The sequence below is a fragment of the Myodes glareolus genome, chromosome 2 (assembly GCF_982192425.1).
Source record: "Myodes glareolus chromosome 2, mMyoGla1.1, whole genome shotgun sequence".
Lineage (NCBI taxonomy): Eukaryota > Metazoa > Chordata > Mammalia > Rodentia > Cricetidae > Myodes > Myodes glareolus.
This window is the reverse complement of record NC_142027.1, coordinates 85,297,273-85,319,894: the sequence shown is the minus strand read 5'-3', so window position 1 is coordinate 85,319,894 and position 22,622 is coordinate 85,297,273. Positions and strand designations below refer to the sequence as shown.

The window sequence follows — 22,622 nt, the reverse complement described above, 5'->3', positions numbered from 1 at the left end:
ACCTCAAAGCCCACTTCCGCAGTGACACACTTCCTCCAACAAGACTACACTTTCTAGTAGTGTTACTCACTTTGGGGGGAATTTTCTTTCAAGCCACTGCAGAGGTGATATCCCTGAACAACTGCTGGGTCCCATCCAATGCCAGCATTCTAAGGGTCTCTGTAGAATTTATCTCTCACCCTTTGAGGGCATAGCATAGACCTCCAGCAACACCCACCATGCATTCTTTCTGACGGATCAGCTTGATGCCCAGTGATGTCTTTCTTTCTTATGGGGCTCAGCCCCTGTAAGGCTGGGTCATGCAGCTACCTGCCGCTAGTCATCATCTTGTTACAGAGGAAGTGTGTGTGCTACAGCACCTGCTGAAGTGGTTTGGACTCAACAGCATCTTCTGCATCCACCTACTGTCCCCTCTGAGTCTTCAGGATGCCAGCTTTCTCCACTGGCCGCTCCTGTCCTGGCTGGCAGACGTTGCCAAATCTAACTCCACAGGTGGATATTGAGCCCACAGTTTCCCATTATGTCCCTGCTTCAGGTATAGGTCCTGAGCAGACCCCTTTGTGCCTACCAGCAAAGCCTTGTGGTTCTCAACCTTGGCTGTGATCTTCTCATTTTTAGCTTTCTGTCTCTCGGTGACTTTCCATGAAACCTGAGTACAGATAGGCTGTCACTGGCTGTGTGGCTGCTCTGTGGCTGGTGTCCCCTCTGTATCTTTCAGATGTCTGTACTGTTGCCCCTGCCATTCCATATCCCTCCACCAGGACGTTTTCCAGGTTACCCAGTGAAATCTAACTGAATAATGCCACAAGACAGGGACTGCATACCACCTGTCAGCTAGGGCATCATTCCCTCACTCCCACCTGCAGATTGGTTTTCAGGCAAGTCGCTCCATGCCACCCGCTTGCTCTCTCTCACCGTTCTTGGCGTCACTTGTGTTAGTTTTTGAGAAACGGAAGCTGAGTTGTGACTAAGGAAGTCCCCTCTGTGAGGAGATGGGTGGGCTGGTGCTGAGGAAGCCAGAATGCCAGCAAAGCACAGCCCTGCAGAGACACAGTGTCCTCCCTGGTCCTTCACTCTCTGGCAGTGTGAGACAGCAGAGGTGCCGAGAACCTAGACTTTTTCTGTGTTTTTCTCGGGTGTTGCATTCTAGTTTTTCACTGCAGACTTTGTCAATCTGTCTCAGGCAGTGAGATCTGTCTGTCTCCTCCATTAAAGAGTGTAGCCACTGTGGTCCCACTTCCAGATTCCTAGGGGTCTGAGATCTAGTTCACAGTTCTGGGATCTAGGTTGTCTCTTGCTAAGTTGAGACCATTTCCCAGAAAAGTGGGGCAAACCCACCACACCTCTAACATGGATTCCTTACAAAGTGCCTGATAACCCATAAACATTTCTCCGGCAACCTTTGCTTCACACTTAGCAGACAGAATTGAAAGCATGGTTTGATGCGCTCTGCTTCTTTCAACACGAGAGACTCATGCTGAGCTCCTCTGTGGGCGACAGTTGGATTAATCAACTATGTCTTTGTCGTTGTAAAGCATTCTCAGGAGTGACGACCAAGCCCAACATTTGTTTGCTATCGGCGAATCAATCCCACACCAGTTATGTTTTAAGGGGTTATTTATTTTTGGGGGTAAAACTTACATACACCATAAACCGTCAGGAAGGGAGCCTAGTCGCAGGAGCCGGGAGCAGGAGCCAGGAGCAAGCACCGGAACCAAGAGCCGGAACCAAGAGGGCCTGATCCGGATCTGCTTCTCTTTTTAAAAGAGAAATATACCACGCCCCAGTGGGCTGGTATTTCAGCAGCTATTGGCTGACGGAGCGGAAGTCGCTCCCCGCTGCACTGTGGGCTCGTATTTCAGCGACTATTGGTTGAGGCAGCGGAAGTTACTCCCACAACAGTTTGCCTTTTGCATTCTTGTGCTTTGGTTAATTGGAAACTGAATTAGTGTCAGATAAAATAAAGGCAACCTGGGAAAAGTATACAAGTGCTTCCCACTGTCCCAGAATGCGTTGCTTATAGTGGGACTGAAAAGCTGTCTTGCTAAAATTGCAGGCAGGGAGTTCAGCCCTGTGTGTGTTGTTGGTGTGTACATGAGTTGGGGAGCTCCAGAGAGAGGCAGAGGTATGAGAAACAGGTGAGAAACTAGTCAACAACAGCAAGCAGGGGGAACAAATGATGGAACATCTGCGTGTGGCTGGGTAATCAACAGTCTTGCTTTCCCAGAATCAGCTTGTACTGAGGGCCATTCGTGGCATCAGAGTGAGCAGAATTCTCAGAGTTGGTTCACCCTGAAGCAGAGGCAGCCACAGGCCTCCTTGTAATAGCCTCATGCATTCTTGCAGGCTGCAGTAATGAATTTTAAGTGGGGAAAGAGGAAATGTCAGGTCTGCGTCATCCTCAGACCTCCTTGTAGCTGTGTAGTGTGCTGAGTGAAGACTTGAGATACGGGCACACCAGCCATTGCGAATTACTGCTACAAAGATGGTTCCCAACAGGACAGGGTTGGCCACGCCAAAAGGAAAGTACCTGATCCATTAGGAGGTGAGGGTCAAGGGGACCCTGAACAAGACCTTCATCATACTTTCTGTGGGAAAGAATCTCTGAGACAGGACAGACTCAGAATTTTCTAGTTTGAATAGTTTCATGGTCTTTGGGTTATGGGGCTGTCTGTAACTGTCTTGACAGGTGGCCCAGAATGGATTAGGGGAGGTGGACAGTGACCAGGGAAGGGACCTGGCAAAGGAGGTGGTGGGTGTGAGGTTCTGGGTCAGGAAGGCTGCACTTAAGAGCACACTTCTGGCTTAGCTGATGAAGTTTCTAGAGATTGGCAGCTCTTGGAGAGGTGGGCTAAAAAGCCAGGAAAAAGCCCACATTCTACTAGGACTATGAGGTGTGCCCTAAAAGTGTCTTCTTGTCTCAGGTTAGCCTTTACTGCTGTCTCCCAAGGACACTGTGAGCCTCCTCATACCACACATCACTTAGCCAGCAGCCTACTGGGATCCAGGAAGATGTTTTACCCTTTGGCAGGATGGGGTGGGAAGGCACCGGACACAGACTTGTGTAGGTGTATGTGTGTGTGTGTGTGTGTGAGAGAGAGAGAGAGAGAGAGAGAGAGAGAGAGAGAGAAAGGAAGAGAGAAAAAGAGAGAGAGATAGAGAGGGAGAGAGAGGGGGGGGGGAGGGAGGGAGGGAGGGAATGCTTTTTTGTCGGAATCCACCCAAGTCAGTGGCCTGATTGGCCGAAAGGACAGGCATGTGTGTTTAATCCCCAACCTGGGAGATGGCATATGGCTCTGGAGAAAACGGAACCCCGATCTCTCATTTTAGGTAAGTTGTAGACTTAAAAGTGAGGCACCAGTGATACATGAGCGATTAGGGTTTGGTGTATTTGAAGGATTGCTGGTCCAAATAGATATAGGTAATGATGACTTTCTCTCCAGAAGATTTCTATACCGACCATGTTTCTGGGCAGGTCCAAGGTTAAAAGTTTGGTATTGAGTTCCAGTCAAGTGTGGAAGAGAATATTATGTCCAACTCAAGTGTCAGACTTTTAGACTTTGTGGGGAATAAAGGACTTGGAAGGCAGTGAGTACTCAGGCAGTCTCACAGCGGCACTGGGAGCTGCAGTTCAGGCACTGTCTGGCATCTGCTTCATCGTCTCCCCTGCTTTCCTCTTCAGAAGCACCTGCCATCCCAGCTGCCTTTATTGCATGGTGGCTTTTTTTTTAAAAATTCTTTGACAGTTTCATACATGTATATACTGAACTATGGCCATCTTCACATCTATATCTCACCTATCTCCCTCTCCTGCTGACATCCTCCTTCCCAACATGACCCTTAGGACTTGGGGTATGTGTGCATGTGTGTGTATGTCCCACTGAGTTTACTTAAGATTTTTTTACATGAGCATCCATGGGGGGTTATTCACCGAAACATGAACAACATTCAGTTGCTACACCATTACTATCAATGTCACCTTTTCACCCCAGTGCCCACTAACTGACCATAGTTCCTCTGTGAGGGATGGGGCCACATTGACTCCTCTTTGGTGCATGACAAAATGGTGCCTGGACCAGTCCTGTGCAGGTTTTATGCAGGTAAGCACAGCTGCTGTGAGCTCCTGAGTGTGATGCCCATGCCGTGACCAGAGCCCTGTTTTGCCTCATTCCTCCTCTGCCTCTGAGACTTAGAGTCTTCCTGTCCCCCCCTTCCAGGATGCTCTCGAGCCTTGGAGGAGGTGATACAGGTGACTTGTATAGGATCAAGCATTCCACAGTCACCGTCAGCACTTTGAAGAGTTCTGGGTCTCTGCATTCACCACCATTCATTGCGTAAAGGAGTTCCTCTGAGGAAAACTGAGAGCAGAACGAGACACAGACTCTTCACCAGGTTTCCAGTACGAGGCTTGAGTCCCCTCCTATGGAAAGGGCCTTACATCCAAATAGAAGTTTGATTACTCCCATAAAAGTCATGCTACCTTTGCGACAGCAAGCATACCTTGCAGGTCGCTATTGTAACCGGTCGAGTCCCCAGCTGGGTTGAACCACCGGTGATCTTTCTCTGCCAGCTACTTTCTAGTACCTTTTGGCACCATGAGAGCTAGCTGTCAGGGAGGAAACTTCCAGCCCCAAGTTGTGCAGAGAGCTGCAGGGTTGCAGCTTTTATGAGCGGCCTCCCAGATTAGGATGGGCTTTGGAGGCGTAGCGTCTAAGTCATTTTTGCTCCTGTGAGTAACACTAGCAAACACATTGGCTCACTATGCTGGACCGTAGTGGGATCCTTTGGTCTGTCTGCTTCTCTAATCTGGGGTGAGTGGGTGTTCATTTCCATCTGTTGTAAGATGTTTTTTCTCTTTGGACTCTTTTGGGGAGGGCCTGTCACCCAGCTCCCAAATGAACCACACACAGAATCTTATATTGTTTCTTGCCTGCTTTTCTTAAATTAAGAACCAAATGGGAGAAGTGACCAAAGTCTGCCAGCCTCCTTCATGGGCACTCCTGAAGTGACCCGAGTTCTAGACTCCATTTCTTCAAGTTTCTCCCTTGCCCTCCTTGCATTGCCTCAGATAGCAGCACGGTTCCACTTGAGCCTTTGAAGGACATCTCGAGCCAACAGTTGGTGTGTTTGTATGTGTCCACATGTGTATTGTTTTTCAGAACAGCATCCTTTATAATTGGCTCAAACTTCAAATGACTCGAAAGCATTCAGCAGTAGAATGTGTAAGTAAATTGTGGTGTAGGCCTGGCTGATGTGTAACAGCGAGCGTTGAACAACAAAGAAATAGGTCATATGTAGTGTATTTTCATGAACATTCACAAATAGTTCTAGATATTCCATAGGAGTAAAAGTAAAAGCCGGGCGGTGGTGGTGCATGTTTTTAATCCCAGCACTTGGGAGGCAGAGGCAGGTGGATCTCTGTGAGTTCAAGACCAGCGTAGTCTACAGAGCTAGTTCCAGGACAGGCTCCAAAGCTACAGAGAAACTCTGTCTTGAAAAACCAAAAAGTAAAATAAAATAAGATATAAAATAAAACTGAATGCTATGAAGTCTTCTTAATTTTTTAAAATATATTTTTAATTAAAATAGAATTATGCCTTTTCCCTCTTTCTTTTCTCTAGCCCCTCCCAGGTACCCTCTCTCAAACTTCTTCCATGCCTTCCACGTTCAAGTTGATAGCCTCATTTTTGATTATTATTATTATATGTGTGTGTATATATGCATGTATATTCACAAATTATATAAATCTATATCCTGCTGAATCCATTTTTATTGGTGGTGTATCTATGGTTTTTAAGATGACCACTCTGCCCTGGATAACCAATAGGGGCTCGTCTCGAGGACAGGCTACTTCTCATTCTTTCAGAAGTCGCCAGTTGCCTGTAGTTTGTTGTCTAGAGTGAGACCCTGCAAAATGTCCCCCCTTCAATGTTGACATGTCCATTGATATTGCCATTGTTCCAGCCTTGTTTATGCAGCCATTTCTAGACTTCCTAGTGTGTGCTGGCACTTAGAATCATCCTTCTACCCCTTCTTCCTTGATGTCAATCTGAACTGTCAATGCAGGAGCTGAGTGTATGCATTGGAGCAGAACTCCCCCAAATCGGTTATCTCTACACTATATTTGGTTGTGGTTCCCTGTGCTGCTCTCCGTTGGCTGTAAAGAGAGGCGTCTTTGGTGAGGGTGGTAGTCACACTTACCTAAGATATAAAGATACGGTTTAGAATGCAGTAAGGGTTACACTGCTCTCGCAGCGGCACTTGTGGGTTCTTCTCTCAGGTTCATGACCTCACCAGCCCCTCGAAGTTGGCCAGGTTTTCCTCCTTTTGTTGTAAATCAATGAAAATGAAATACACCAACTCTGATAAATATTGCTCCTGACTCTGCATCTATAGTTGTCATCATGAAAGAGAAATCACAAGACTTAGTATGACTCCAGTTAGATGAAACTCAGTCAAAAACTAAACCGCACGATTTGAGCCTCATGCATAGGTGGTAAGCTCTCAGAAAGGACTGGGGACCCTGCCAGACACTCAGGGTCTCCTGGAGTGAGAAAGGAGCTGTGTCTGGGAGGGGACATTCAGAGACATTCCTGGATGCCAGCAATCCCCATCCCAGTGAAATAAAACAAGTTCTTCAAAGCTTCTTTGAACACTGTGGGAGATGTAGGATTCATTTTGTATATATTTTGCTTTAATTAATACTAATGGGTTTTGTTTGTTTGTTTTTGAAACAGGGTCTAGGTTTTTGAGACAGCCTTGACTGTCCTAGAACTTGATTTGTAGATCAGGTTGGCCTCAAACCCATAGAGATCCATTTGATTCTGCCTCCCAATGCTGGGTTTAAAAGCATGCACCACCATGTCTGGTTGCAATTTATATTTTTCTTGCCTTTTTCCTTTTCTATTTGCTGTCGTTTCAGTGGCGAGGGAGTGAGGGGACGATTCATGTGCTCAGGCTCTTACATGTACTGGGAATTCTAGCGCATTTTTCTATTAAAGGAGAATTCTGTGTATATCTGAAATTGATGAAGTTTTAAGGTAATTAAACATGTATCACCTAGCCAATTCTTTCACATAGGATTGAAAGGCTAATAAATTCCTGGCCAAGAGTCCATTTCCAAAATAATTAAAAGTCCAGATTTGTTTAAATGACACCATGACCTTATGACCTTTTTTTCCTTTTTTCTTTCTTTCTTTTTCTATTGTTAAAGAGTATATTTATATCTTTTTGATTTTTTAGATTGTCAGCCATGCCTTTAGTGAAGAGAAGCATCGAACCCCGGCACTTGTGCCGTGGAGCTCTACCCGAGGGGATCACCAGTGAGCTTGAATGTGTAACTAACAGCACTCTGGCTGCCATCATCCGCCAGCTAAGCAGTCTGAGTAAGTCCCCACTTCCTCCCCTGCCCCCTACTCGCCCCCACTTATTGGCAGTTCAAGACTGACAGCGTTGAAGAAAAGAATCCTCCTCCATCCTCCTCCATCCGTCGTGGCCAATGACTGTGTCTACCCTAGGCTCCTGATTCTGTGTTTACAGTTGACATCATGAAAATATGAGCTTGTACATCATTAGAGAGACCCAAATGTGTTGACGTTCACATCGTGCTCATTTTTAATGCCTTTTAAGATTAACTTGATTGTGTACTAAATTTTTTTCTTTAGCAAACTGTCTTGTTAAATTTGACAGGACCAAGTTTTTTTTTTTAACCTGTTAGGTTGAATGGTAGTTAGCATCACAGTGTAACAGTATGCCGTTGGTGTTCAACAGATATTCACCCAATTCCAAATAGAAAATAACCAGGTAAGCTGATTATCGCATACATATTACATATGTTATACCTATATGGAGTTGATTGATAGTGGATACACCCTTAGGGAAGGAAAGAGTCCATCATTCTGTCAATGAAAGTTAATATTAAATACCCGAGGAATATTCTTCTTGGTACTCAAATATGCATGCAACATCTTTTTTCTTCAAAGCTTTCTGATATTGTACTATTTTTTTTTCTACTTTGACTTTCTCATCCTGACCTTGTTTTCTCACTTTGTCTCCACTCCTTTTTAGTGGTGACAGATTTTCACACTTAAAGTTTGTAGGAACTGATAATAGCTGGAAAGTGTCCTTGAATTTCTATATTCTGGTAGCCTTAAGCACAGAAGGTAAGGTGTGTGTGTGTGTGTGGGAGAGAGAGAGAGAGAGACAGAGAGAGAGAGAGAGAGAGAGAGAGAGAGAGAGAGAGAGAGAGAGAGATTCAAGTGCTTTAGTGTATTTATTTTGGAGGAGAGCCATTGCAGGTAACTGTTTCTTTATATGAATTGTATTTGGTACTGATGTCTTTTAAGGAGATTTGTTAATTAAGGGAAACATAACTTGGAAATTGATTAACATGTATTTTGAAATGGAATTCCTCAGGAATCTAAGCTCATTACAATTGACTTTGGGGTAGTGGTTATTCATAGAATACGTACATTTCTGTAGTTGCAGAAAAATCCTAGCAAGTTACTGATAGGCACACTTTCTGTTTGCCTTTGTGTTTGTGTGCTTTTGCATGTTCGCTTTCTTGTTGTAGCTAGAACGTCTGCTGACAAAGTATAAGTGACAAAAACTGATTTAAACTTAAGATTTAATAACCAGGCTATCCCTTGAACTGTGATATTCAGCAGAATGTTATATTAATCAGGTTTATTCTCCCTGTTTTGACATGTAACTGGCTTTCCCACCTGTTTCTTTGCACGCAGCTCTTGCAGTATGTACTCCCCAAATCCCCTCCAGATGTAGTCAAGTCTCTGTGCTTAAAACCTGTCGGTGTCTAAATTACACACAAAGGAACATTCATAAAGCAGCTAACCTTGGGATAAGGATATTCAGGAACCAGGAAATCATGAATTGTGGGATTCCTTTCAATGTGGAGGGGAACAGTAGAAAAATTGGCCATCATGGTTAGGGGGAGAATTTTAATGGGCGCTAAAGTATTTGCCTTCACCTTACATTGGCTATCCTTCTCCTGAGAGCAGAGGCTTGCTGGGGACCCACCATTTTCTTGTGGTTCGAGGGTAGACAAAGACACCAGAATTCCCCAAGGAATAGTTGTTGTCTGTCACTCACCTGGTCATTCTGATTCTCCTAAGTTTATTGGAAGCTCAAGATATTGAAGATTGAAGATACTGTTTAAAACTTGAAGATTCTGGTCCTGTATATTGAATAGGATCCAGAGCCTTGTACCCTGTGTGTCTCTGGGATGTCGGCACATTCCTTTTACAGCCTAATTGAGCACCAGCTTTCAAGGCAAAGGAGTTTTACAGCATTGTTTTTCAGTGGGTTTTTAAGGCAACCTTTCCAATGAGCAGATATTGACTGCTACTACTGTGTCTACAGTCATAGACAGGAAGGATGATACTTGTAATTTGAACAGTGTTTGTTTGAAAGACAAAGGCCCACGAGCCTTCAGAGTTTATCCAGTAACATTTACAAAGTATTCGTAAATTTTCAGATTATTTTTGAATGGCACTGACTTCCAGTTTAGGAGACTGGAGGAGTGGGTAAGGAAGAAAGCCCTGCCGACACAGCTTTGACTAAGTCTGTGTTGCCTGGTGTCCAGCTGAGGAGCGCTGGGGCATTTCCTTCAGATAATGACCATCAGTTCTGCACACCAATTAACATGAAACCGAGACTGCTTCTCCACCATCTTCCTTGATTAATAATCCCAAGTTCTGGCTCTCTCAGTCGGCTGCTCAGTTAAAATTACAGTAGTGCTTGCAGTCAGCTCCTTGCTGGTATTGTAGTGTTATGTTTTTATAAGTTCATACTTCATTAAACTTTCAAGACAGATGCTTTAAAAAAACTATCTTTTTTTTTCATTTTACATACTAATCCCTGTTCCAATCTCTCCCCTCCTCCCATTCCTTCCACCTACTCCCTACCCTTACCCCACCCCCCTGCACTCCTCAGAGAGAGTAAGGCACATTGCTCTGGGGAAGGTCCAAGTCCCTCCCTACTGTATCCAGGCTGAACTAGGTATCCATCCAAAGAGACATTGAAATCCCAAATAATCCAATTAAAAAATGGGGTACAGAACTAAACAGAGAATTCTCAACAGAAGAATCTCATATGGTTCAAAGACACTTAAGGTTCAACATCCTTAGCCATCAGGGAAATGCAAATCAAAACGACTCTAAGATACCATCTTACATCAGGCAGAATGGCTAAGATCAAAAACACCAATGATAGCTTATGCTGGAGAGGATGTGGATTAAGGGGAACACTCATCCATTGCTGGTGGGAATGCAAACTAGACAACCACCCTGGAAATCAGTATGGCAGTTTCTCAGAAAATTGGGAATCAACCTACTTCAGGACCCAGCAACACCACTCTTGGGCATATACCCAAAAGATGCTTAATCATACTAAAGGGCATTTGTTCAACTATGTTCATAGCAGCATTATTTGTAATATCCAGAACCAAGAAAGATGCTTTAAAGAATGGAAAGATGAGCCACCAAATAGAAAAATATGTTTTTGTCTTTTTTTTTTTTTTTTCGAGAAAGGGTTTCTCTGTAGCTTTGGTGCCTGTCCTGGAACTAGCTCTTGTAGACCAGGCTGGCCCCGAACTCACAAAGATCCGCCCGCCTCTGCCTCCCGAGTGCTGGGATTAAAGGCGTGCGCCACCACCGCCCGGCTGAAAAATATGTTTTATACACATATCTGATAAAAGATTTATCAAAGAAATTTAAAGATTTAGTAATAAGCAAGGCAGAGAACTAATCAAGAAGAGAACAGATACTGGGGGATGGAGAGATGGCTCAGTCATAAGAGCACTGGCTGTCCCGACAGGACCTGGACTCAGTTCCAGCACCCACATGGAAGCCACACCATCTGTAACTCTAGTTCCAGAGGAATCTGACATCCACTTCTGGTCTCTGTGAGCACTGCATGGATATGGTGCATATGTATACATGCAGGCAAACACTCAGGTGCATAAAATAAAAATAAATCTTTTTCAAAAAGTGGATAAATAACAATATACCTTCACCAAGGAAGAATGAGATAACAAATATGCACATAAGAATATACTCAACACCAGTAGAATATGACTTCAATATTATTTTCTTTTTAAAGTAAGAGGAACATTGGGAGTCTATGCCGCAGAGACAGGAGTGACTATTACTGAATTTCTCTTTGTTCTTGTGAATGTTCCCACGATGTCACAAAGAAAGAAGTTAGTGTTCCTACACACATTTACAACACATTATACTTTGTAGTATCAGTTATGTGTAAAACTATAGCACAAAGTTATACAAAGTATACAATATACAACATTGCATCAACCAAATGAAGTTACTGAGGATGCCTTGTATCTGTTTTTATAAAACTGACTTCTCAGTATACAAAATAGCCCATCCTCCCGACATAATAATTCTGTGGGTTTTTCTAAGATATGTTGTTAATAGCTGAGAATTATTATGTGTGTGGAATTATTTAACCATTTTTCAGTGTTAGAATACATGAGACCTCTTTGTTGGGGGACATTTTTTCCTTGTTTATTTATTTATTTATTTTTTTAAATAAAAGTTTATTAATTTATAAAAGTTTCCATTTCTGCCCCTCCTCCCAACACCCTCCCACCCCCCCACGCCCTCTCCTCCTCCCTCTGCATCCCTAAGAGCAGTCAGGGTTTCCTGCCCTGTGGGATAAATTTATTTTACAAAACATAGCAGATCTTTGGGTGTTTTGGCATCTTAATAGCCACTAACTTACTCTTAATGAGAGATAGTTTCTGTAAATGACCTAGACTTCTATGAACTCATTCATTTAAAAGTTGCCGCTCTCCCATAGTCACTGCAGTCCTCTTATAAGAGAGATTACCAAGTTAAAACAGTGAGGCTAAAATACATATAATTTAATGGTAAATACACAGACTTAAAATCAGGGGAAGAAAATATATCATTTAATCGCAATACATAGGAAATCTGGTTTGGTTAATATCAGGCAGAGGAGACTAGAAAAGAGATGGAGGTATTTAGTTTTCATAGTGATAAAAGGGTAAAGAACATGGACCAGTTTTCAGTGTGTGCATCTAGAGGAAACACTTGAATATACAGCTATAAACAACTTTCCGAGTAGGGCTCCAGCCACACACATTACCCTCTGACCTCCCTATGTGCAGGGTAGCATGCGTACACATGCACATGTGCACACATTTAAATTTTTTTAAAATTTATTTTTATGTATATGAGTATTTTGCCTGCATTTATTTCTGTGGACCACATATGTGCAGTGCCCATGGAGGCCACAAGAGGGCATCAGATACCCTCTAACTGGAGTTGCAAAGGTTGTGTGCTGCCATGTGAACTCTGGGAACTGAACCCAGGGCCTCTGTAAGAGCAGCCAGTGCTCTTAACCACTGAGCCATCTCCAGCCCATATTTTTTTCTTTGTAAAAGAATATACACTGTTGTAATTCCCAAGTAGCATTCACCAGATGGAACATCTGCTGGAAGATAGCAAGTCTGCCTGAAGAGATTAATATATCAAGTGTGATGATAATGAGATGATAATTATCTTTAAGATAATTTTAAAATGTTGGAAAATCAAGCAATATTTTTAAAAGTATTCCTGATCAAAGAAAAATTCAAGATGGGAATTAGAAACATAGTGGTAGTGAACATAAAACACCAGTGTCTTTGTGGGGTTTACTTAAGGAAATTCATGGGAAATTGCTCAGCAATGCTGCTATAATTTCTTCATTAATTAGTTTCTATATTTTTAGAGTTATCACTTCCTATCTTCTCTTCCCATCTCACATGTACATTCATGAACCTGCTGTTTATTTCACTTACAAAGCAAAAGAGACCTGTGTCCCCCTCTGAATAAGCAGCCCAGTGTTAGCATCTGTACCCTCCCACTGTTTGCCCCTCTTCACCATGTTCATGCAGCTGTCAAATCCAGTTCCAGCACTGCAGCCCACACGCTCCTGCTCAATTCTCCCTCTTCTACATCGTCCTCCCATCAAATGTAACCTGGTGAGAGTGCTCCCACATCTCCTGGTCATCCTCTCTGTCATTCTCTTACAGCCAGCTTCCTCCAATAACTCAGTCTCCACAGCCTCCACTCCCCTTGCTGCCTCCTGTTCCCACTCAGGTTTTGTCCACCCGGTCTCTTGAAACTGCATCAACCTTGGCAGAGACTTCCAAGTGGCTGGTGCCCTCAATCTCACCCGCATTACTTGATCTGTTATTGGCATTTGTTCATTGATAGCTTTTGGTCTGGAGAGACTTTCTACGCCTGGCTTCTGGAACACCTCACTGTGATGTTTCTCCTGGGATGGTCTCATCTTCCCATCCTCTCTATTGGAACAGTCTAGAGACTGGACATTAGGATTTTTTTTTTTTTTTGCCAGTTTCCAAACATTTGGTAAGCTACTCTAACAATGTTTATGCTGTGACTTCAAAGTTTACACTTACAGTTCTGACCTCTCCCCTAGATTTCAAACTCATTTATACAGCTGCTCACTTGGTATCTTCACGTAGGTGTCTCTCACAAGCATATCAGACTCCGTATGCCTGAAACACAATGTATAATTTCCACCTTTGTTTCTCCTTGCTCTCAACCCAGAAGTCCACTCCATAGCAAATGAGTTCAGTCTCCTTGAGAAGAGATGCTTAATCTGCACACCCACTCACTTCCCTGCTGCCAGTATCCCCATCTCAATCACCATTGCCTTCTCTGGTGGACAGGAGCTTCCTCTCATTTCTCCTTACTGACATCCCACCCGTCCCCCAAAGATGGACATGTATTTCTCAGTTCCAGCACTCTCTGAGCCCAGTGACCATGGCTGCCTGGGTGTTGCTCTCACACACACCAGTCCATTGTTGTCTTTTGCCAAACAGTTCTTCCCTGGATAGAACCCTTTGTGCTCCCATTAATATACTTTACCCATGTACATACAGGCAAAACTCCCATACACATAAAATAATAAAATCTCCCCACCTGTCAAATATGGGTGAAAATCCCTTCATAATCTTTATGCTTTAACACTTCGGGGGCATATTTCTCAATCTGATGTTATTGGTTCTCAAGGTCCGGATAAATCTAGAAGCAGAACCTGTCGGTTACAGATGCAGCTCCCTCAGTCAGTCACTTGCTCACTTCAGAATTACCTTACTTAAGCTGTTACTAGACTTGCTATATTAATGAGTAGAATTCAGCAGTTCAGATCTTTTTGGAAAACTAAAAACTGTAGGGGCCACAGTTTATACATATTCACCAGAAAATATACTTCCTTCCATTTCCTTTTTAGTCACTTCTCTGCTTTCTGCAGCTGGAAAAATATTAAATACAGAAGTTCTTTAATTTCTGTATCTCTTTATAAATTGAGAGCTTCCGAGCAGAAAGATTGCATCAATTTCATGCTGTTCAACTCATGTTGAGGCTACATGTTGTCTGTCATTTTCTGCTTGTATAGCATCTAGTACAGAGTATAGTTTCTCAACAGGAGTTACCGTGCTTTGAAAGGATGCTGTGACTTTTGCAATAGATTGAGGTGTATACATCTTTCTGGTGATACACACTGTCCCTAAGAATGATTTTTACAAAGCTAAGAGAGAAATGTTCTTGATGTTTTCTTGGTGTGTGTGTGTGTGTGTGTGTGTGTGTGTGTGTGTGTGTGTGTGCAAGCATGTATACATCTGAGTGCATAAGCATGAACATATGTGTGTGCATGTATACACAAGCTGTATCTGTACCTGTGTGTTCAGAACTATAAATGACCAAGTAGAAAACAAATTAGCCATGTGGCTATGTCACACATTCAGACATTGAGTACTGGTAGACAGAGGTTCCTCACATAGGGTCTGATCAATGCTCTTCTTTCATATTCCCGTGCCTCTTAAGCATTTTGAGGTGCCCCAACATAGTGAAACATTTATTCCATTCGGTTAATGTTCTCAACAATCTCTATGAGTAGAGAAAACACTGGGCCAGTCCCTGTCTTTTCTCTTCAAGCCGTTGAGAACCAGTTCTGTGTAAGTAGTGCAGAGGTCAAAGACTTAGTTCACATGTTCAGAAGGCTAGTGAGTTAAAAAACAGACAGACAAACAAACATTAACTTTATGTGAGTCAGGAGCAAGACAAACTTGGGTACCATGGGAGTACAGTGTTGATGTTTTATCAGAAACCTCACCCCAAACCCTGGAGAGCTTGGTTTTAGGTTAACCAACTCATGGCTCAGTTTATGTGTTTTAATTCTTTACTTCCCAAATCGTCTAAACTCCTGATGCCAATCCTAAGAGCAATTCATCGTGGTAACTGCTGACTTTGATTAGTTAGGTGGCTGTGGTGGCCACAGTCCTGGTGGCTGCTCAACATTCACGGAACAACCTGAGTGTGTTTGTTCAGGAAGTTTGCAATGAAAGATGTTCTGTAAATCAAGAGCTTAGAGTCAGTGGGAGCAGCTTGGCTCCAAGGCGAGCAAGCACTGTCTGTCTCCATAACTACAGTCATCGACACTCAGACGCGGCTTCCTCTCTGCCCACCTGCCTCCCCAGGGCTTCCACATTGTTAGTTTAGCGGTGACAAATGTGCATGTCATAAAACTGACCCCTGTAACTATGCTCAGCTGTGTAGTCAGTGGTGCTGCTACGCTCACAGTGCCCCGTGACAAACGTCCATATGTTTCATCTCACGGAACTGCGTCTACTGCATTAAACCACCCACCCTCCCCCTTCCCCAAGTCTACGCTCTGAATTTGTCTGTTCTATAATGTCTGTGCATGAGATCAGATAGGATTGCCTTTCTGTGACCATCTTGCTTCACTTAGCATAGTGTCCTTAAAGCACATCCATGTTGTAGAATGTACCGGAATTTACTGCCTTCAGAAGGCAAATATTCTACTTTATCATTCATATATCTATTGATGAACACATGAGTTGCTTTTACCTCTTAGCCATACTGGATAATGCTTCTGTAAATACGTGTATGCAAACACTTGTCTCTAATTTATTTATTTATCTGTCTGTCTGTCCGTCCGTCCATCCATCCATCCATCCATCCATCCATCCATCCATCCATCCATCCATTTATGTGTATGAGTGTTTTGTGTGCATGTGTGCGCGTGCCTGGTGCCTGTGGAGGCAAGAGGAGAGTATTGGATCCCTTGGAAGTGGAGTCACAGATGATGTGAACTGCCATGTGGATGCTGGTGACTCAGCCTGGGTCCCCTGCAAGAGCAGAAAGTGCTCTTAACTAGTAAGCTATCTCTCCAACTCATTAAAATTTTATCTGACAGAGAAACAGTTGCTTTTCTGGGCTATGCTCAGAAGTGAAGTGCCTGGATCCTGTGCAGTTCTGTGTCTCATACTGTGCGGATCTGTCACACTGTCGTATGTGGCCTAGGAGGTTCAGCGTGTTAGATGGTAGAAGCTGAAACTAACAGAAGGTAAAATTTTGTCTCATCTGTTTCTGCCACTTCCAAGGGCAGCAGTTTGTCACTTACAGGTCACCATCTGTGCGTCTCAGTTTGATCATCTAGAGAACGACACAGTAACTCCTGCCTGTGTGCTGGGCTTACTAGTTTGCTTGCTGAACGAATGATGGAGAGGTTGCAGTTGATGCTGGAACTACAGTTGTACGCAGACCAGTTCCTGTTCTCATGGATTTGCCATGTGCACCAAAACCAATCCTGAGTTGGTTAGTTGCAGGTGTCTTCTGAAATGGGATTGTTTGTATTATTTACTTTTTGTTGTTGTGATGAGATACCATGACCAACATCAGTGTATAGAAGGAAGAGTTTATTTTGGCTTACATTTCCCAAGGGGGGAGTCTGTAATATCAGGGGAGGCATGGGGGCCGTTGGTTGGGGCAGGAAGCTGAGGGAGCATAACTTCATCTCATGCAGGAAGCAGAGAAGATGGAACTGGCTGAGGCTGAAAACTTAAAAGTGCATTTCCAGGAACACACTGCCTCCAGCAAGGCTCCACCTCCTGAAGGGCGTGCATTTCCCCCCCACCCCACACCCCCACACCCCCACACTCACTGGCACACCCACACCCATCCACACCCACACTCACCCCCACACATCCACACTTACCCACACACCCACACACACCTTCACCCCTCACCCCCACACTCACCCCCACCCTCACCCCCACCCACATTCACACCCACACACTCACACCCCCACCCACCCACACAACCACACTCACCTCCCCCACATCCACACACACCGACATCCCCCCCACCGTCACCACCCACCCCCATGCCCCCCCAAACCCCCCCCACCCACACCTCCACACTCACCCCCCCACACCTCCACACTCACCCCCACCCACCCACCCCCACACCCCCACACCCACACACACACATACCCACACTCACCCCCCCACACCTACCCATACCCACCTCCACACCCACACTCATCACCAGTTAGAACCAAGTGTTCTCATACACAAGTTTATGAAGATCATTTCCCTTTCAGACACCACAGTCTTCTTGCATCAGTCAACCCATCTTCCCGGAGTGTTCAGATTCTCTTTTGTCTGGTGGACAGAGACTCAATAGAAAATGACAGTCAGCAGAAGTGCTGCTTCTTTCTGCAGGAGACGCTGAGATGCACTGAGTGCTCAGTCACTAAGCATTCGTAGGAGTAAAAAATAGCGGTGGAATTTGGAGATTGAAGGCGAGGAAATACATTTTTCCAGAAATGTTAAATAGATTTTAAGAAAAGGAGGGGCTGGGCAGTGGTAGCACACACCTTTAATCTCAGGAGGCAGAGGCGAAGGCAGGTGGATCTCTGAGTTCAAGGCCAGCCTGGTCTAGAAGGGAGTTCCAGGACAGTCAAAACTGTTATACAGAGAAATTCTGTCCCAAAAAACCAAAACAACAACAACAACAACAACAAAAAAGAAAACAAAAAAGGAGGGACCCAGACATGGTAGCAAATGCTAATAATCCCGGCTCCAGGGAGCCTGAGCCAAGGGGGTATGGCCAACCTGGGCTACATAGTGAGACTCTGTCTACACTATGTCTAGCACCCATAAGGAAGTAGAGATGAGCCCAGCTGGAGGCTTTAAACCGAAATCTTAGATGCTGATTTTAGAGCACGTGAGGCTCAGAACTGCATTTCCAAGTGTTCAGAGAATATACTGTCATCAGGGCATCAAGCACAATGCAAGATAATCAGCGCCTTGTTTTTGACGACATTCTACATTTAACGTCCAAGGTGACCTCTTGAATTCCATTGAGCAGTAAAAGGAAAGCTTCATTCGTGAAGTAATATTTCTGTTTTGTGTAAAATGGGAACTTAGTTTTTTCCTTTAGAGACATTTTCCACTTAGTGGTAACAACTTGAGGGACAGCTTGGGCAGCAAGAAAGATGCTGGGCTGTCTGGAATATTTTACTGTTCTAAAGGCCATGGACCATGACACTTGCTTTGATTTGCATTTGGACAAGCCCTGTATGGTGGTGGCAATGAGCCTGCATCGCAGTTCCTCAGCAGGTGCCTCTCTCCCTTCTCTACTCTAGGCAAACATGCAGAAGACATATTTGGCGAGTTGTTTAATGAGGCTAACAACTTCTACATCAGAGCAAATTCTCTTCAAGACAGAATTGATCGCCTTGCTGTCAAAGTCACCCAGCTGGACTCCACAGTGGAGGAGGGTAGGTAATTGTGTGAAAGCCGTGAACTGCACACGATGTCGACACGACAGTAGCAATTAACAACTCCAGTGTGATTTCTGCGCTCCCCTTTGGCTAGCACACTGCCACTTATCTTGTCTCTTCCTAGAAGAATGGGAAGGGAATGCCCCATAACACTTGGTTAATTAGCGATTTTTTAAAAAGATTCACATTTCATCTACTTCATATGCCATGCTCTTGTTTTTAAAAGTTGCAGATGTTACATTTGGATTCAATAATAATAAATAATCTTAGAATGGTCTCATTTTAACTGAGTTTTGAAGTTTTATTTACAGATTAAAAAATAAAATTTTAATAGCCACTTGGTCTGTTTGGGTAAGGAATTCATAGTATCTTTTAAAGAAGATTTATTTTGCTCGGCAATGGTGACACCTGCCTTTAATCCTAGCACTTGGGAGGCAGAGACAGGTGGATCTCTGTGAATTTGAGGCCAGCCTGGTCTACATTGTGAGTTCCAGGACAGGCTCCAAAGCTACAGAGAAACCCTGTCTCGAAAACAGAACAACAACAGCAGCAACAACAACAGCAAAGATTGATTTTATTTTTAATTACATGTCTCTCTGTGTGTGGGTAAGTGTAGATATCCATAGAGCCCAGAAGAGGGCATCACAGCCCCAGAGCTGGAGTTCCAGGCTGTTGTGAGCCACCCAGTGTAGGCACTAGGAACTAAACTAAGGTCCCTGCGAAAGCACTAAGTGCCCTTGTCTGCTGTGCTGGCTCTCCGGCCTCAGTGTTTTTATCTTCTCATCCACTTTGTAGCTGTGCGTCACTGCTGGGTTTAGATTGTCTTTCTTGCTGGGTTTGTTTTTTGGCTCGTAGAATTGAAGGCTCATGATAAACTCTACACTGGAAAAGGTGACTGGGTTAAATGCTAGAAGTTTCAGGGAGTGTGTCCTATCTTTGAATTTCTTTCCTGGCACAGTTTTACTCTATTGTTTGCATTGGCATAAATATTAACATTGCAGAGACCTTTTCCTAAAAGCTAAGGAATCTGGGTCCCTTCTCTAGGCTGCCACTTTATTGGTGATGTCACACAAGGTATATGAGTTACAGTTTTGATGACCTAGTGGGAGGGTAATTGGGACCAGTTTGGATACCTAAAAGAGTTGTCAAAGTTGGATGAGTTAAATACAATGTAAAAGTTGTGAAAAAAATGCAAGAAGGCTCCCACACCCAATCAGCTGAGAGCTTACTTAGCTTAACTTGTTTTCCAGATGGAAATGCTGTTGTGTGGGTCAGAGGTGGAAAACCTTCAGGGTCTCTGTTCCCCATCAATGTGAGAGTAGGCTGCTCCCATCTGTGTATTGTTCTGTGCAGGTATCACGCTGATCTTGTTCCTAATGGTTTCTCCTAAGATACCCAGAGCTGTGCATGTTGCCTGCTGTACTCATCGGTTAGCTGGGTGGTGTCTGAGAAGTGCTACTTAAACAACAGCAGCAAAAAGATCCCCTGATCCAGCGAACTATTTCTGTTGTTACAAAAGAAAACAAAGCTATAATTTGACCTCATGTCCTAGGGAAATCTTATTCTTTAGAGGGAGGAAAGGGCATTCTGGTTATGCAGGTTTTAAAGGAGCAACAAAAACTGTCATTTCAGGAGCTAGAGCAATGACTCATTGGTTAAGAGTGTTCTGTGCTCTTGCACAGGACCTGGTTCTCAGCAAACCACATTGGAAGGCTCACAACTGCCTATGACTCAAGTTCCAGGGGATCCAGTGCCCTCTTCTGGCCTGCGCTGGCACTGCACACATCCCTCAAGCACATGTAAAATAAAGTGTTTCCAAAAAGCCAATATTGGGTCATTCTGGGAGGTATTTCTGATTCTGAGTCAAATAATGATGCTTATTTATAAACAGAAAATACTTCTATGTAACTCAACCTGGGGGACTTTTCTCTCCATAGTCTCACTACAGGATATCAACATGAAGAAAGCGTTCAAAAGCTCTACCATCCAAGACCAGCAGGTGGTCTCCAAGAACAGCATTCCCAACCCTGTTGCTGACATTTACAACCAGAGTGACAAGCCTCCGCCCCTGAACATTCTCACACCCTACAGGTACGGCTCCCTCCCGGCTTCCCCACAGCTTTGCAGTGGAGGCGGATGGATGCTTCGACAGAGGCAGAAATGTGCCAATGTGCTGGGTGGGGCCACCTTGGGGGGCTCCTTTGGGTTGAAAAGAACATTTTGAGAACAGTTAACTGCTGCATCCCTACCCAGTGAAGTGAGCCATGGCTACAGAATTGTTGGAGTGTGAGTTCTGACATTCACACTCAGACACAGAGATCTTCAGCGGAAGTAGCACTTCGTGCTGCGCACCAGGTGTGGTTATGCCGTTCCTTCTGTTCCAAGCTCGCTGGAGAGAAACGGCACAGTTCGCTTATAACATGGTGAAATCCTTGTCCCAGCCCTTCGGCACCACACAGATAGCTGCTGTTCTGCGGTTGCTGTGATGGTTGGGCATATCAGGGACAGATTCCGAGAGGCAGAGTAGAAAAGCAACAGTGCAGCATTCGTAGGAAGAGACCGCCTGCCTGCACACACTCTCAGCAAGCAGAGTGTCGCTCCCATCCCCATGCTGTTTCTTCTCATGCATCCTGTCATCACCTTTGGACCTTTCTTTCTCACGCTTACTGTCTCCTTGTCCTCCATGGTGGGCCTTGTCCCTCTGCCCATCTTCCCTCCGCTCTGTGGATCTCACTTCAGCAGCATCTGCGGGGCACAGAGGTGGTAGCCAATCGTGTTCACTTCCCAGAGTCAGGCCTGCAACTGAGTGACTGTGATGGCCACGGAGAAGCCTGTGTGTTCTTTGTCTGTGGTTGCCATCCTGACATTCCTGCTACAGGGCCTTTTGGTCCTCCTCACAAGGGCCCAGGCTCTTGGTCTGGTTTGAAGTAGCCTCGGTAGGAAAATTGGTAGTATCAGCTTTTCTTTCTGCAGGACAGAGAGATTCTGTCAGACAAATGGGCACATATCCTGGATATGGGAGCTGGGCAGTGTCTTGTAGCACGAATAATAAAATCCCAGAGACAGATATTGGGGTTCAACCTGAGGATCAGAAAAGCAAAGCAGCTAAGCCACTAGAGAACTCTTACCTCCTTGAAATCTTCAGACTGAAAGAGAGCGAGTTACTGTCCCATCCTGCCTAGTGCTGGGATAAAGACGTGTACCACCACCGTCCAGCCTCTATGGCTAACTAGTATAACTATTGGGATTAAAGGTGTGGGCCACCACTGCCTAGCCTGTTTGACTGACTAGTGTGACTGCTTTGTGTTTTGTTCTTCATGCAAGCTTTCTTTATTAAAATACAAGTGAAATATCACTATGGTATCTCTCGGCTTCAATGGGACAAGTGTGCTTTCCTAGAATTTAGAATTTAGAACACACATACTTAAAACTAAGATGTGTCTGAGTAGAAACCTCCCTCCTGCTCACCTTTTTTTTTCCTACTTAATTGGTTTCTCTCTCTCTCTCTCTTTCTCTCTCTCTCTCTCTCTTTCTGTTCCTTTATTTGGACATAAATTTTCTCCTATCTCTGTATATTTAACTGACTTTGCATCTCCTATGGTCATATATAATTTAGTGGAATATTGATATATAGAGTAAATATACTGCTTTAATTTTGTTTTGTTGATGTTTTGGTTTGGTTTTTTTTTTTTTTTAAGACATGACTTTTCTTTGTAGCCCCTGGCTGTTCTTGAACTAGCTCTGTAGATCAGGCTGGCCTTGAATTTACAGAGATCCACGTGTGGCTGCCTCCTGAATGCTGGGATTAAGTACATGCACCATCACCATCTTGCCCTCCTGATTTAATTTTGAACATAGTGTCCACATTACATCATGACTGTTCCAAACATTGCTGAAAAAGTTTATTAATTCTTACATTTTTATTCTGAGAGCAATGGGAAGCATTGTTAAGAGATTCAACTTTA

At 44.1% G+C, this 22,622-nt stretch overlaps 1 protein-coding gene across 4 annotated transcripts in view; it reads left to right on the top strand.

Annotated features, from left to right (window-relative positions):
• Wasf3 (WASP family member 3) overlaps nucleotides 1–22,622 on the top strand; it is a 93,545-nt gene that overhangs the window by 53,978 nt on the left and 16,945 nt on the right. For 3 of the 4 annotated variants that reach the window (XM_048418358.3, XM_048418339.3, XM_048418344.3), the window contains exons 3-5: nucleotides 7,243–7,385; nucleotides 18,520–18,654; nucleotides 20,595–20,748. In XM_048418358.3, the coding sequence (XP_048274315.3) occupies nucleotides 7,253–7,385; nucleotides 18,520–18,654; nucleotides 20,595–20,748 (422 nt within the window). In that variant the 5' untranslated portion in view covers nucleotides 7,243–7,252. Of the gene's footprint in view, nucleotides 1–7,242; nucleotides 7,386–16,548; nucleotides 16,686–18,519; nucleotides 18,655–20,594; nucleotides 20,749–22,622 lie in introns of those variants that run through there. The other variant, XM_085685018.2, reaches the window with a different exon arrangement.